We start from the raw sequence: 16,708 nt of genomic DNA, 5'->3' as shown, positions 1-16,708 counted from the left end.
GCTGTAAAAATCATTTTAAAAACTGTATTGAATGAATGGACCACTCTGCAATCTCGAGATCCTGTTGGAAGGGGCAAGCTGTCACTCCCTGCAGTATGGAAGCCAGGGGAAAGGGGGAATGCTTGCTCAGAGAATATGCGGACCTTTGCTGTAATGCAGCAGCACACTACAATGTATGGTTAAGCACTGCCATGCTTTGTGGTCTTCTGTCACAAAACATAGTGCATGAATGAGCAACAAAATCAGTACTAGGACAGGGTCATATAGCACCTAGGGCAAGAATCCAGAACTGTGCCCCCCTCCCCCACTGGTAACACATGTCGCAGAATGGGTGTACCTCCCTGTGTTTATTCTTTGCCCCCTTACTTCACTACACCTGGGGCAGCTACCCCTTCCGCCCACCCCTTGTCCAGGCCACAATGGTGTTGACTTACTAATACTGGAGAGTGCAAAATCTGGTGCAGCTGTGTATGGTAGCCAATCAGCTTCTAACTACAGATTGTTCGATTAAGCTTTGACAAAAAAAAAACCTGGAAGCTGATTGGTTTCTGTGCAGAGCTACACTAGATTTTGCACTCTCCAGTTTTAGTAAATCAATCCCAATGCTTGTTAACCTGCAGCATAGCGTGTGTTAACACACCCAGCCTACCAGTAGTAGCAGCTGAACAAAAGCATTACATTTAAATAGCACTTAACAGAAATGAACATCAGCTATAACTGCAGTATTGGTAAAGCTGTGTTTAGCAGCTGCGAACACCACTCTAATACTTTGCTATCTTCTTTCAAATTAAAATCTGACATTTCTTTGGGGAACAAGCTCACATTCACTAACTGCACAGCATCAGGCCCTCTAAAGCAGCCATTCTCAACCATGGTTCTGAGGAACTCAGGGATTCCTCCAGACATTGCTAGAGAAACAGTGACCTATGGCTACTGACCTTCCCATCCGATGTTGCCTGCATAGTTCTGGGCCATTTCAACTTGGCAGAACCAGCTGAATGACAAACCAATTCTCTTTAGCTGTCCATAAGGGTTGCATTCTTCCCACTGGCCACCAATGTAAGAAGCATTTTTTCATCAGACCCCAATGAACTGGTTTTAGCAGGGGTTCCCCAAGACCTGAAAATTATTTCAAGGGTTTCTCTGGGGTTTAAAGGAAGACAAAGGATGCTCTAAAACATTTTACAATGTTTGCAACATGGAATACAATGCTTTCTGATAAAACGTGTACATTAGAGATGTGCAAGACAAAAAATTTAGGGTTTTTTTAATTTCAGATTCATTCATTAAGTTAATCATTTTGTTTCATCATATTCATTATGTTAGCATGATACATTTTCAGAACTCATTTCATATATTCAGAGTCATTATGCATATTCAGATTAATTTCATATATTCTGATTGGTTTCATATATTTGTTTTAATATGGGTAGCACAGTGGCTTAGTGGTTAACCACGGCACTACCTGCCTGGAGTTTGCATGTTCTCCCGATGCCTGCGTAGGTTTCCTCCCACACTCCAAAGACATGCTGGTAGATTAATTGGCTCCTGTCTAAACTAACCCTAGTATGTATGAATGTGAGTTAGGAACCTTAGATTGTAAGCTCCTTGAGGTCAGGGACTCTGCGTAAATTGAGCTATTAAAGTACCTGTAATAAATAAACATGTTATTTCAGGAGATTACTTATGCATTCTAAATCATCCTTGCTAATCCAACCCACAAAGATAGGTGGAATGAGCTAATTGGACAATATCTGAAAGAACAAATGGAACAAAATTAATTTTGGATTCATTCGTTATGTTAGAGATTCTGATAGATCCACCTCCATGATCCAACCCAAACACAATAAGTGAGAATTGTCATCGTATTTCACTTTAATACCTTACTGTATTTATTTCAATATGTTTCCATTTCTTGATGTAGTGCTTTTTTTATAATTAGTCTATAGGATTTATATAGCGCCAACAGTTTACACAGCGCTTTACAATCTAAAGGGGGACAATACAATTACAATACATTTTTATACAGAAGGAATAGGAGGGCCCTGCTCAAGAAGCTTACAATCTAAAGGGAGGGGGGTTGCTACAAAAGGTAATAGCTGAAGGGGATGATTTGATGGAGATGATTCATGTATAGTTCTTAGTGGAGGTGGGGTAGGCTTCCCTGAATAAATGAGTTTTCAAGTATCGCCTAAAGGCGTACAGGGTAGGAGCTAACCAGACATACTGGGGCAGGGAGTTCCAGAGGATGGGAGAGACTCTGGAGAAGTCCTGGAGGCGAGCGTGGGAGGAAGTAACAAGGAAACTGGAGAGCAGGAGGTCTTAGGAGGAGGGGAGAGGACGGTTTGGGCGATATCTGCAGATGAGGTTGGTGATTATTATTAATATCATTATTATTATACAGGATTCATATAGCGCCAACAGTTTGCTCAGAACTTTACAATATAACGGGAGACAATACAGCAACAATACAGTTCAATACAAGAGGGATAGGAGGGCCCTGCTCCTTGGAGCTTACAATCTAGGAGATATGCAGCTGGGGATGATGTTGTAGATGGCTTTGTACATTGTGGTTAGTATTTTGAATTTTGTATATTGGGCTAGGGGAAGCCAGTGACGAGACTGGCAGAGGGGGAAAAATGGTAATGTAAAATAAGCATGAATTGGATCCGAATCAATTCGGATGATTCCTTATATCGTTAGTTATTTTGGATGCTTCAAACATTAACAAAATGCCCAAACTGTCACGCCACATCTACTGAATTAAATAAATTAATGAATTTGTTGTTTTATCATTTATTTCTGACTCATTGAAATTAATTGCTATTGTGACTCAGAGATTCGTATACATCTGTATCTCCGAATAACAAACATTTTGTCCGAAATTCATTTTAAAACACAACGAATCCCACATGTCTAGTGTACATATACATGACAGTTTTAGCGGTATAATTTCATCTGAACAATAGAAAATGCACAACTCTTTATAGTTCTTAGTAGAAACAAGCAGTGTAATTATAACAGCAGCAGCTGTTCTCTCATCTGTCAGCAAGACCTTACAAGTACAGCTGTGTTAATATGTGTGTATACCCAGCTGCCGGCTGACAAGGGAGCGTGGTCATGGATCTCAGTGAAACATCTCAAACAGACAATTAGTGGATTTTAGACATCTTTCTAAAAAAAAGTGTGAACATGTATTGTCTTAGAGCTTCTTTTTTTTTCACAACTGTTGTCTTCACTGTGTGATGAAAAAATGGATTTGTCACCATATATGATCAGCATCAGTATCCAGTTATGTGCCAGCAGTGCCTGACTTTCAGTCATGGTCATAGATCTCCGTAATAGGCTCCTGGTAATGATTTTAAGGTTTTAACAATTATGCATACAGGGAGTGCAACAGGACATCCAGACTGCCAATATACTGTATATATATATATATATATATATATATATATATATATATATATATATATATAAGTCCTTGCGTTTCTAGTGTCTAGTGTTCTAGGTGTCTAGTGTGAAATAGGTGCATGCATGTAAAAAAATGCCATGCTAAAATTATATGGGACAACACAAATCAACCCTATTAACATTTTTAGAGAATAAATTTGTGTTGACATAATTTCACATAATTTTAGCACGACTATTTTATATGAACCAGAATTCGATTTTTAAGATCTTTCTGAGTGCTATCTGCTGACAAGTGCTATGTGGTTATTGCAGGCATGGAAAATGAGCTAATATTCTATAGCAGTGGTTCTCAACCTTCCTAATGCCGCGACCCTTTAATACAGTTCCTCATGTTGTGGTGACCCCCAATCCTAAAATTATTTACCCAGTAATTATAATTCATGAAGTGTCGATTTACCTCCAATGCTGCTGCTTTCAACACAGTAGCTGCTTTTAACAGAGTAGCTGCTTTCAGCACAGCAGCTACTTTCTACACAGTAGCTGCTCTTTACACATCGGAAATATGTGTTTTCCGATGGTCTTAGGCGACCCCTGTGAAAGGATCATTCGACCCCCAAAGGGGTCACGACCCACAGGTTGAGAACCACTGTTCTATAGTAATAACTGTTAAAAATCAGAAGTAGAACAACCAGCAGCAAGATCCATAGAAAGGTAATACGAGGATTCACTGGCTTTGTAGAATGCAGCTAGAACTGCTTTGTGTTTACAAAATGTTCCAGTTATTTAATTCATTATTATTATATACTAATTCTAAGCAGGAAAACCTGATTCCACCAACATTACATGGAAGACCTATTTTCTCTACTAAACTCCCAAGGCTTTAAAAACAAGAAATACTTAGTACGCTAGATGTTCTTCAGAGAAAAACAAAAGTAGTCTCCTACAGTAAAATATCTATACACAGATATCATTATGTTTCCTGGGTGGAACTGTTGTAATGCCGTAAGGCTATTTGTAGCTGATACAGCCAATACCTGTGTTCTGCCAATGTAGGCATCACCACCACCATACTTGTTATTTCGGAGTATGGGAGGGCATGTGACCCAGAGTAAGGGCAAATCCAGGCAAAACCAGTATATTAGTCATGGGTTAGTCTTGGTGTGCTAGAACACAGTCCGATGTCCTTGAGGGACTTCAGTAATAAAGTAACATAAATTAAAAGTTCTACATAGAGAATAAGACTGTCCCTTAAAAATGGCCACAGTAGGTATCTCGAAAATTTAATACAAAGATGTAAGTTGCCAGAGATCTATTGAGATGTGAGGACAGTGCATAATTCAGTTTGCTGGCACCCATTGAAAATTTAACTAGTATTATTATTATACAGGATTTATATAGCTCCAACAGTTTGCTCAGCGCTGTACATTATAACATTATAATGGGAGACAGTACACGAGACAGTACAGTAACAATACGATTCAATACACAAGGGGTTCAAGGGCCCTGCTTCTTGGAGCTTACAATCTAGGAGGGAGGGGATAGTGGTACAGGAGGAAATAGCTATGGGGGATGGAGTGGTAGGAAGAGTGGAGGAGTTCAGTAATTAGCTGAGGGCGGGGTAGGCTTCCCTGAAGAGATAGGTTTTCAGAGTGCGCCTAAAGGTGAGGAGAGTAGGTGATAGTCTGATGGATTGGGGTAGGGAGTTCCAGAGGATGGGGGAAGCCCTGGAGAAGTCCTGGAGACGGGCATGGGAGGAGGAGATCAGGGAACTAGAGAGTAGGAGGTCTTGTGAGGAGTGGAGAGTACGTTTTGGGTGGTATTTGAATACCAGATCGGTGATGTAGTTTGGGGCAGTATTATGAACAGCTTTATACGTCAATGTTAGTATTTTCAATTTTATCCGTTGGGCAATCGGAAGCCAGTGGAGGGATTGGCAGAGAGGGGTGGCGGATACGGAGCGGTTAGTAAGGTGGATGAGTCTGGCCGCAGCATTGAAGATAGACTGAAGCGGGGATAGCCTGCGGTGAGGTAAGCCGATGAGGAGGGAGTTACAGTAGTCGAGGCGTGATATAATGAGGGAGTGAATGAGTTGCTTAGTGGTTTCCGGGGTTAGGAACGGACATATTTTGGAGATGTTGCTATCACTTTTTGGCAAGATGGCCTTCATTAGTCTACATCCACCAAGCATTTGAAATTCTAGATGGATTATTATTATTATTATACAGGATTTATATAGCCCCTACAGTTTGCTCAGCACTTTACAATATAACGGGAGACAATACAGTTCAATACAGGAGGGTTAGGATCATCTGTGTTATATCGAGCACTGCTTCCTCGCCGTCTCAGTTGGTAAGATCTATCTGTGAAAAGATATAGCTTGAACAGAAGACCCATTTGTTCACCTTATCTTGGTGGAATGATCACAATCAGCCAGAAACATCCATGAAACACTTGGATACATTTCTTATTCACTTATGCTTTTTTTCTGTTAAACATTAGAACTGTAGAGCAGCTGTTTAACCACTTCGTGGCGGCACCTCCCGGCCCTTTAAGAGTTTCAGAAGCTGAGAGACGGGCGGGGTTTTACGGTCATTTGACTGTCGTGATTCGCCGTCACGGCGGTCACATGATCGGAAAAGGTCCCGATCAAAAGGGGAGATTGAGACCTTTCCATGAGTCATGGACATATGTGCTGGGAGCGTGCAGGGCGAGCGCTCTCAGCACATATGTTTTTTCTAATTTCACACAAATATGCGGCCGATCGGTGTCAAGGCCCAGATGCCGAGAGGCCGCATATTTGTGTGCGCTCAGCGTCAAGGGGTTGGGATAAAGTGAGGAATATGTACAGGAATACGTTGCTGTCAACTCAATGATTGATTTACTAAAGGCAAATAAGCTGTTCGCTTTGCAAGGGAAGTTGCACTTTGAAAGGGAATTTTCCTGGAGCTTAGTGAATGCTGTGAAGTTTCACTTTGCAAAGAATGCCCAATCACATGCAAAGTAAATTTAAAAAAAAACAACAGGATTTTTGCTTGCACATGATTGGATGATGGAAGTCAGTAGGGTCAATCAACTAGTCAAGTAAGTCAGTAGAGATCCACCCCATTCACTAAGCCCTTGGGCAAATTCCCTGCAAAGTGCAACTGTCCTTGCAAAGTGAACAGCTTGCCCCACGTAAACAAAAATTAAATTTTTTTTGTTATGGTTGGCTGAATCACTTCCAGCTCTTATATCTCTCAAAGACCTTAATACCAAGATCTTTTCCTGGCAGTTTCTGTCTGTCCCCCACAATTCCATTACAAACATGACATGCTGTCATAGGTAGATCCATTTATTATGCATTTAAGGGTATAGCAGTTAGAGAGTGACACCATGACTTGACTTTGTCATTAGCATAGTCATTTCATAGACCTACTGCAATTATCTCAACCACAGATTTCTCAAAATAAGCCAGTGGAATATTTAACTCAGCTGAAATATCAGCTTTAGGTGGGACCGACCTTTAGGGTCAAGCAAAGCATTTCTAACACATGGGTTTCCCTTGTTTTATTGATAAAGGGATGCTCTACAAGCCATCAGCTGTTTGAGTACAATGATACTACAGTATAAGGACTCTTTCATCTGTCTGGCTGGAAAAAGAAAACCTTTTAGCAGTATTTACTGAAGGAAAGCCCTGTTATTTTATCTGCTTGACTTGCCGCAGGATACACCCATGTTTTAGGCATTTTGCCAGAAGAAGTACATGGGCTAAATACTGAGTCAGCTCCGTGCATACATTGTAAAAGCACCTAGATCAATGTACAAAAAAAAAAAAAACTGACCTTGCAAAGTAGCTTTGTCTTCTCTCTTTCTTTTCTTCTTTGCTGTCCATGATAAAAACCGCAAGGAGCTCTGACAATTTCCTGAGCCAGGAGAGCGATTCGCTGTCACTGCATCGTGTCTACTAGTGTTCCTCCTGCCGTAACAATACAGATATGTATTAAAGTCAGGGAACAGACAACCTGTTTCTAGTATAATCAGATATGAACTGTATTCCTTGAGTGAAGGAGCTATAAACATCACCCTGATCACCCGGGTCACATGGTGCAAGATATGTGCCAAGAGAAAAATAAACCTGCTCCATGAAAAACAAACACGTGCAAAACAGACATTATTGTTTTAACATTACGTGATACTGCAGGGATCTAAATAAGCAGGACCTAATCAAATTACAGCCAGGCTTTTGCAACATTTATTTTTTGGCCTAAAAACATACAACTGAAATTTGTATAGTCTGACATGTAAAGCAGTCCGTCAGTTCACATTTCAGATTTTCACTACTAATTTATAATAAATTGATACACGGCCTTATAGCAGCGGTTCTCAACCTGTGGGTCGCAACCCCTTTGGGGGTTGAACAACCCTTTCACAGGGGTCTCCTAAGACCATCGGAAAACACATATTTCCGATGGTCTTAGGAACCGAGACACCGCTCCTCTATCAGTCTCCAGGTGGGTCCGCCCACATGCAGATACGTCCACATTTCCCTGGACGCATGGATGACATGCCGCCCCTGTCATCTGGCCACATCCCCGGGATCACTCAACAGCTCCGCCTCCTCGCCAGTGATTGGCCGCCGGAACTGTAGCTCAGGAGAGGCACACAGTCAGCCAATCACCGGTGAGGAGGTGGAGCTTGGAGAGGAGGAGCCGAGCAGCAGCGCGAAGAGCAAAGAAGATCGAGCGAGGGAGCGGCCAGAGAAGGAAGACAGCTGACAGGTAAGTGTCTGTAGCGTGCAGATGGTGCTGCTGCAACCAGGTATGCTGGCTGTAGATGGGAGAGGGAGGGAGCGAGCCCAGGCTGGAGCAGGAGTCATCAAGGTAAGTATCATTGGTGTCAGTGGGAGGAATAGTGCCCCATCATTGGTGTCATTAATACCAATGATGGGGCACTATTCCTCCCACTGACACTAATGATGGGGCACTATTTCCTCCCCCCCACTGACACCAATGATGGGGCACTGTTCCTCCCCCCACTGACACCAACGATGGGGCACTATCCCCCCCCACTGACACCAATGATGAGGCACAATTCCCCCCCACACTAGTATCAATGTTGGGGCACTATTCCCCCTCCCCCCCGACACCAATGATGGGGCACTATTCCTCCCACACTGACACCAATGATGGGGCACTATTCCTCCCACTGACACCAACAATGGGGCACTATTCCTCCCACTGATACCAATGATGGGACAATATTCCTCCCACTAATACCAACGATGGGACACTATTCCTCCCACTGACATCAGTGATGAGGCACTACTCCTCTCACTGACACCAATGATGTGGCACTACTCCTCCCACTGCAAAATTACAGTTATGAAGTAGCAACGAAAAACGTTTTATGGTTGGGGGTCACCACAACATGAGGAACTGTATTAAAGGGTCGCGGCATTAGGAAGGTTGAGAACCACTGCCTTATAGTATATCAAACCCCATGATAACAATTAGAATTTTCACAGTTCCCAGACCTAAAATGTGGTGGCTGTATGAGTTTCCTTTTTTCAGGCACAATTTTATTTGATATCCATCTGGTGACATTGAACAAGGTGACAACGCTCACTTCCTGTGCTGTATTTATAGAGGAGCACCATAGTCTTCCTAGGACAGGACTACAGAACACCTATCCTGATCCTCTTAAAAACATAGGGGGGAGATGTTCTGTAGTCCAGTGCAGGGGTGGACTGACAACTCATGGGGCCCCCGGGCAATAGGGGATCATGGGGCCCAAAAAAGCCTATGAAAGGTACCAGGGGCATCTCATGGGGCCTCCTACTGACCCCGGGCCCTTGGGCAGTGCCTGAGTTCCCAAATGGTCAGTCTGCCCCTGGTCCGGGGTTTCTCAACCTTTTTTTAAGTCAAGGCACCCTTTATAATTATGAATAATCGCAAGGCACCCTTTAAAATTCTGCACAATCTCAAGGCATCTCATTCTAAAATGTAAAACCTATTCTACACACATAGTACACCCAACGTTAGAGTTGATTTATTCTCCCAAAGCAAATATAACTTTGCACACTGGTAATGATGAGTATTCTAGTGTGTCTCTCTCATTTTCTCTCCCTCACTCTGCTAATGTGACCCCAGTGCTGACAGAGGGGCAGGGGAGGGGCAAACAAGGATGATGGGCATGCACTTGAAGTCCTCCTTATCAACTGATGATGTCATTGGTTGTTAGGATGCTGGCAGCCAAAAGGTCAAAAAAGTGCACAATGAATACCTGTGGCTGTGTGCTAAAAGGCAGGATTTATCCACCTGCTAGCTTGTATACAAATTTTGGGCAATTTGTAGGCATTTTGTCAAGGCACCACTGAAGAAGTCTAAAGGCACCCCAGGGTACCTGGGCACCCAGGGTGAAAAAGGCTGCTGTAGTCTATGAAGATGAACAATATACTGTAAATGACTAAGTGCCACATCAGTACAAATAATCCTAGTGATAAAACATAAAATCATATGCTGCGCGCTACTACAAAGACATCACATATAATCCCCCTCCCCCCAAAAAAATTAAATATATTTCATAAATATGTGTATATCATATATATTTATATCAAACAATATATCTTGAAAAATCAACACAATTTACTGTGACAAAGCAAAAAAGTCCCAAGTGTTCATATATTCTCATAGATAGCCTTCTTGCCCAATATTCCAACCATGTAATCTATCCCTTTTTACATTCCACGTTAATAATTCTCCTTTTATATAATCACTACATACAGATAACCCTTAACCGGCAATAATATGCTCTCACCTTTTTATTAGACGTCACAAGTACCCCTGATGAAGTCACATGATCAAATGACCTAACATGTTGAGAGGAGGCAGAGACATCACGCCACACAAACTGAAAGTGTACGGTCAGCCCAGTTTGTTGGTTGGTTTCAACAATACAAGCCTGTATACAGTGTGCACCTGATCTTTGCACCAAAAAAGGTGAGTGTATTCAATTTTAAGTAATAAATGGTGGCTTTTATTCGGAGAGCACTATATTCCCTTCTTTATTCCTAGTGTTCTACAAATATTCACCCAAGGATTGCAAAGGATGGAGATTGATTGAGAAGCACCAGTGGATTGGACGAAGCCATCTTATCTGTGGGATAGGTGCCCCCACTACAAGGGTTAAGCGCATTAGACCTACTTGTGAGGTCTATTCAAAAGATGAGAGCTTATTATTGCCAGTGAAGGGTTATCTGCCCGTGGTGATTATATAAAGGGAGAATTATTAACGCAGAATGGAAAAAGGGATATAGGACACTGTTGGATTATTGGACAAGAATGATATCTATGAGAATATATGAACACTTGGAGCTCTTTTTTTTGCTTTGTCACAGTAAATGGTGTTGATTATTCAAGATTTTTTGTTTGATAGAAACACATATGATATACGCACGTTTATCAAGTATATATATATTTTTTTGTATTTTATGTGATGTCTTTATAGTAGTGCACGGCATATGATTTTATGTTTTATCATTTAGGATTATTTGTACTGTACACCACTTCTTCATTTATATTGTTTATGCTCTTGTGGGAATGCAAATGGTGTGACCAGCAGTACTAACATTAGATAAACATAGTCAAACACTAAAGAATAGGGACACTCTCTGTTTTCTTTCTTTTTTCTTTTAATAACGCCGGTAATGTTAGCTGTGTAAAGACATGTTAAAAACATGAGTTTTTCAGCATTTTTTAGCATTTTTACATTGGTCTTTAGCGGCGTTTTGCAACTTTTTTTGCATTCGCGTTTTTTTTTTACCAAAAAAAAATTTTTGCATTCTCTAGTTATGCAATTTTTCAGTACATGTACAAACAATGGATAAAACGAGCAAGAAATTGACAAAAGAAGACTGGACAAATAAAACAATCTTTGCATAAAAAGTAATATTCATCATATTGCAAATTACCAAAGGAATCTGAGAGACCACAAAAAATAGTAGGGTAATGAGATTATTGGAAGGATAGATATAAGGCCAGACGTAGGTCAGACTATGGTACATAAGGTATGGTATAAAAATAGTAGGTGTTGGCAATGGGGGTCCAAGGTCCCACCTCGAAGACAGATGGGAATGAAAGTATCCCATTTTACAGTCACAGGGGGACCCCATCATGCCCATGTAGTGTTTGAAAGGGGAAATTTAAAAAAAAAGGGGGGGGAGGGTGCAGCCAGCAGAGGGACACACCAATAGAGCCCAGGAAAGGGACTTGGCTGTAATCATATATCATAGAGATATGAAAAGAAGGGTATACGTGTTTTAACGGCCCACCTTCAGTGCAGTCAATGGTATCAAAGCAGTTGAGCTGCTGATAATTGTTTGAATTGGTCAGTGCAGGTGAACTCAGCCCAAAGGAACCACTCATTTCTGAATTCAGCATGTGTCTTTTATTGAGCTTGTGAAACTTCCATCTTCATGATATCTTCAACCCCTCTGATCCATTGTTGGACCCAGGGGCGGACTGACAACTCATGGGGCCCCCGGGCAATAGGGGATCATGGGGCCCCTGTGTCCTTGCCCAAACTCAAAAAAGCCTATGAAAAAGGTACCAGGGGAATCTCATGGGGCCCCCTACCGACCCCGGGCCCTCGGGCAGTGCCCGAGTCTCCAAATGGTCAGTTCGCCCCTGGTTGGACCCCAAATATCTTTTCTATTACAAACACGTCATACCTCAAAAGAGATTACTTTGCCAATGAAAAATGCATATTATACAACCTTTTCATCCAAGTATCAATCTTTTAAGACCTAAGACTATGTAGATTGGGAATAGTGGCTCTATGGCTCTTTCTGTACGGTTACCAGTGTTGAGTGGGTAAGACAACACAAATGAGAAATGAGATTTGCATGCTTTGGAGCAGCAATCAGGATTACATTTGTGAAATATACATAGCCATTGAGGATTTTTTGATTCTGTGTCATTTTATCTGGAGATCTGGAACTGAGATATGAACCGATGATACCATTCCACTGGGTTTTTCCTATGTTCTGAACACATTGAATGAAGAAAATCTAATGCATACTGTAGATGCAGACCAAGGAGAGTCAACCTTGACACATACACATTATATGGCATTTCTATACACATCTTGTCTCTCTGAAATAACTATAATAGTAATATATACAGTATATCAGGGGGTAGCAAAGTGGTAAAGTGGTTAGCTCTTCTTCCTAGCAGAACTAGGGACATAGGTTCAAATCCCAACCAAGGCACTACCTGCCTTGAGTTTGCATGTTCTCCCTGTGCCTGTGTGGGTTGCCTTTGGGTTCTCCGGTTTCCTCTCACACTCCAAAGAAATACAGGTAGGTCAATTGGCTCCTGTCTAAAATTGGTCCTAGTATGTGTATACGTACAAGCTGATGTGAATGTACAATATATATGTAAAATGTTGCATAAATTGATGGTGCTATACAAGTACCTGTAATAAATATGATATAAACAACAAAGCTTGGAAGAATAAATTGGTATTATATCGCCTCCTCACTGTCTAACCCCTAAATACTCACATAAATGTGACGCAACCCCATACGTTGCGGCATGGTCCCATTTAGTTGCATGTGTCACATTCAGCAGGCGGTACTGCCTGCCAAACATGATGGGGGAAACTTTTTTGCTGCGCAAAAGAATTGAGGCCTCGGCTTGTATACACCTTCATCTGCTGCCTTTGCAACTTATAGCTGAGTTCCAGGAATTCAGCTCCTTTGTAAAAAGTGAAGGAACACTACGGGTTAAATCCAAGGAGCTGCATATATCTGACAGGTTTATAGTACTCCTAGAAGACAGCTATTGCTATATTTCCAGGAGCTCGATTCTGATCCTTCTGATCACCCATCCCCCTCCCACCGCCCTCTCCCTGCTCAATCACAGAAGCCTTTGTATTACATAAACACATTCCCAAAATACAAAGGCTTTTGTAAATGGGCAACAGAGGGGGGGGGGGGGCAACCATAGCTGTTCTGTGTGCTTCTCTCCTCTCAGATCCTGGAGTGTCTCTCCAGCAGAGCAATAAACCTGTCAAATGTAAATAACAGAGAGAAGTCCAAGAGATGGCATGCACCTGATTGGACTTAAATCATAGTGTGCCTTCACTTCTTACAAAGTGGCTGAATTCCTGGGGGAACGGTTGGGGGGTGGTAAAAATGCAGCTCAACCATGTGTTTTTATCATGCCCTTAACGCAACTGTAAATTTAGCTTTAGGCTCCATGCACACTAGCGTTTTTTAAGCTCCTAGAAGCTTTTATTAGCATTTTTTTCTGCTCCTAGAAGCTAAATAGTGTAATCCCATGTGTCCATGCACAGTACTTTAGACTATTAGTGTATTTTTAGTTTCAGTGTCTAGGAACAGAAAAAAGTGGTTTTTATACAGATTTTTGCAGCGTTTTTCCAGCAGAAAAAAACGCTAAAAAGCTCCTAAATGCTAATAAAACGCTCTTAACAAGTTTTTTTCTAGCTTTTCAAAATGTTTTTCTACATGAACTGTAAAATGCTAATAAAACACTAATGCTCCTAAATGCTTTTAAATGCTACTAAAACGCTAATAAAACGGTACTACTACACTATTAACAGTGTTTTTTCTACTGTGTTTTTTTTCAGCATCTTTTGAGCTTAAAAAAATGCTAGTGTGCATGGAGCCTAAGTGTTTATTCTCCATTGCAAACACTGGGTATACATGTTACTGAATGTTTATACTGGACAGCAAATTTTGAGTGTATATCTTTCCTTCTTGAGTATTAAGTGATTTGCATAAGGGGACAAGGTGCTTATTACATGAGACTTTGCACGGTCAAAGTGGGATCAATCTGACCACATACTTCATGCACTTCAGGACAGGGATGGACTGACCATTTGGAAACTTGGGCACTTCCCGAGGGCCCGGGGTCAGTAGGGGGCCCATGAGATGCCCCTGGTACCTTTTTCATAGGCTTTTTTGAGTTTGGGCAAGGACACAGGGGCTCCATGATCCCCTATTGCCCGGGGGCCCCATGAGTTGTCAGTCCGCGAGGGGGGAGTGCTGCGATATTATGAAAGGGACAGACCTCCTGCGCCTCAAATGTTGTGCCCTTCCTTGAGGATAATAGCGGCAACGGCGGGCGGGCAAGTCGGAGGACATTCAGGCAACTATTTGGTGAGGCTGTAGTCCAGAAAGGAATGTTTCTGGTCTGGATCCAGACCGCGGTCTGGAAAGAAATGTTTCTGGGTCTGGATGCGGACAGCAGTCCTGAAATGAATGTTTCTGGGTCTGGATCCGGACCGCGGTCTGCCATTTAGTGATGCCTGTACAATAGGGTAGATATATACGCGAACAACTTATGATTTACTGTATATGGAAGTTGTGGAAAAACACATGAATCCTACCTATCAACACAATTGAAGCACATGTAGCCTTTTTTTATTTTAGTCATATGAGGTTTACAGAGGTGTGTGTGTTTAGCGACTTGAACTGTAAACATTATATTAAGCCCAAGGACAAAGTGTTTATGGCACGTCTTTTCTGATCTGCAATTCTGAATTACTTTAAAAATAAAAGGTCTTAATAAAAATTCAATATTGGGGCAAATACGATTAAAATGCATTTTTTTTCTTTGTATGAAAACATAACAAAATGTTTTCAATGGTAAATTTAACAGACCAAAGAAGAGAAAATTAGCGCAGCTCAGCAACAAATAAACCCTTCCGCGCTAAGGAACAAAATCTCCACCTATAACCCACTAGGTCAGGGGTGTCAAACTGGCGGCCCTCCAGCTGTTGCCAAACTGCAAGTCCCATGAGGCATTGCAAGATTGACAGTTACAAGATGACACCCAAAGTCAGAGGCATGATGGGATTTGTAGTTTCACAACAGCTGGAGGGCTGCCAGTTTGACACCCCTGCGCTAGGTGATAGTAAAGTGCAACCATCGGCTGCTATATATCAAAACACCCTTTTACCCTAGGTTCACATCTAAGTGTTTTCTGCAGCGTTTTGCATTTTGCAGAAACGCACTACAGTCCATTTAACATGATTTCCTATGGGACAGGTTCACAACTCCGCGTTTTCACCCGGTGCGTTTTATGGAAAGGGTCATGGACTTTTTTTAAAAAAAAGTTGCGGTTTTGGTTCAATAGACTTAATGGAAACACTGCAGAAAAGCATGTAGTGCATTTTTTATGCGGTTTCCCTGTTTTGGATGTGTTTTAAATCAAACAAGAAAAAAAAATTAAAAAGAAAGCAAAACGCATCAAAAAATGCAGCAAAAACGCAAAACACATTGCAGAAACAGATCAAACGCAAACTGCATAGCTGTGAACCTAGCCTTAGAAAATCATATACTATAAATAATGCAGCCCTGAATAAACTAAAAATGTCTACAACTCATAATATGTGCCAAAAATTATACACAAATGAAATAGAAAAAAATAAAATATCAAATGAAATAAACATTACAAAAGGTAAAAAGTCCAATGGTGAATCATCTAAAAACTTCCATCATCACGTGAATCTTCCTGTTTCTGAAAGATACCCAATAGGCGTGTCCTTCACCACATTTAGAAACTGCACTTAAAGTATAACTAAAGCCAAAATTTTTTTTTCAGCTTTGGATAGAGGTAAGATTTATTAGAACACATGCCGGTTTTTATTGCTGTCTGTTCCCGTTAGGCATATTCGCCTTCTCTTTTTGTCCTTTGTTTACCATTATCATTGAAAATGAAAATAAAAGAAAAACCCTAATTTTGGGTTGTCCCCAGAAAAGTAACAGAGAAAAAATCTTCCAATGGGGACACTAGTTCTGGTGATCTTGGGGGTTCGCAAGAGATTCCTTTATTTGCAGGGATTACCTCTTACTTCCTGTTTGGGTATGTGACAGAAAGTGAAGGTAAATCTCCCCAATGGAACAAAGATGGCAAAAATAAATCTTATAAGGATTATAACCCTCCAAAATGCAAAAGGTTTTGCCTATAGTTCTACTTTAACAGGACATGCCTATCCTTTAATAGATTAGGCAGACATAGCTTGTGTATCCCAAAGTAGGATAGTGTTCCCGGAGACTTTCCCATTAAACACCACTCACTGCTGAAGAAAAACTCTCATTTTGTGATAACGTCCCACAATATTTTATTAGAAAATGATAAGATATACTCACATACTGCATATATCACACAATAATAGGCTTACACTGCAACCCAATCATTCCAAGTAGCATGTAGGATCAGCAAGGAGAGCAAGTACTCTGCTGGATGCCAACCACTCAAACCTCAGCCACTCTCCCAGCTAGATTACTAGC

At 41.3% G+C, this 16,708-nt stretch overlaps 1 protein-coding gene across 2 annotated transcripts in view; it reads right to left on the bottom strand.

Annotated features, from left to right (window-relative positions):
- Positions 1 to 16,708, bottom strand: part of NCOA7 (nuclear receptor coactivator 7) — a 246,793-nt gene that overhangs the window by 174,536 nt on the left and 55,549 nt on the right. For both annotated transcript variants that reach the window (XM_089686445.1, XM_089686446.1), the window contains exon 2: positions 7,233 to 7,366. In XM_089686445.1, the coding sequence (XP_089542571.1) occupies positions 7,233 to 7,282 (50 nt within the window). In that variant the 5' untranslated portion in view covers positions 7,283 to 7,366. The remainder of the gene's footprint in view (positions 1 to 7,232; positions 7,367 to 16,708) is intronic.

Source organism: Staurois parvus, unplaced genomic scaffold (assembly GCF_062004578.1).
Source record: "Staurois parvus isolate SC_StPar_1 unplaced genomic scaffold, SC_StPar_1.0 ptg000397l, whole genome shotgun sequence".
NCBI lineage: Eukaryota > Metazoa > Chordata > Amphibia > Anura > Ranidae > Staurois > Staurois parvus.
This window is presented reverse-complemented; position numbering and strand designations above follow the sequence as displayed.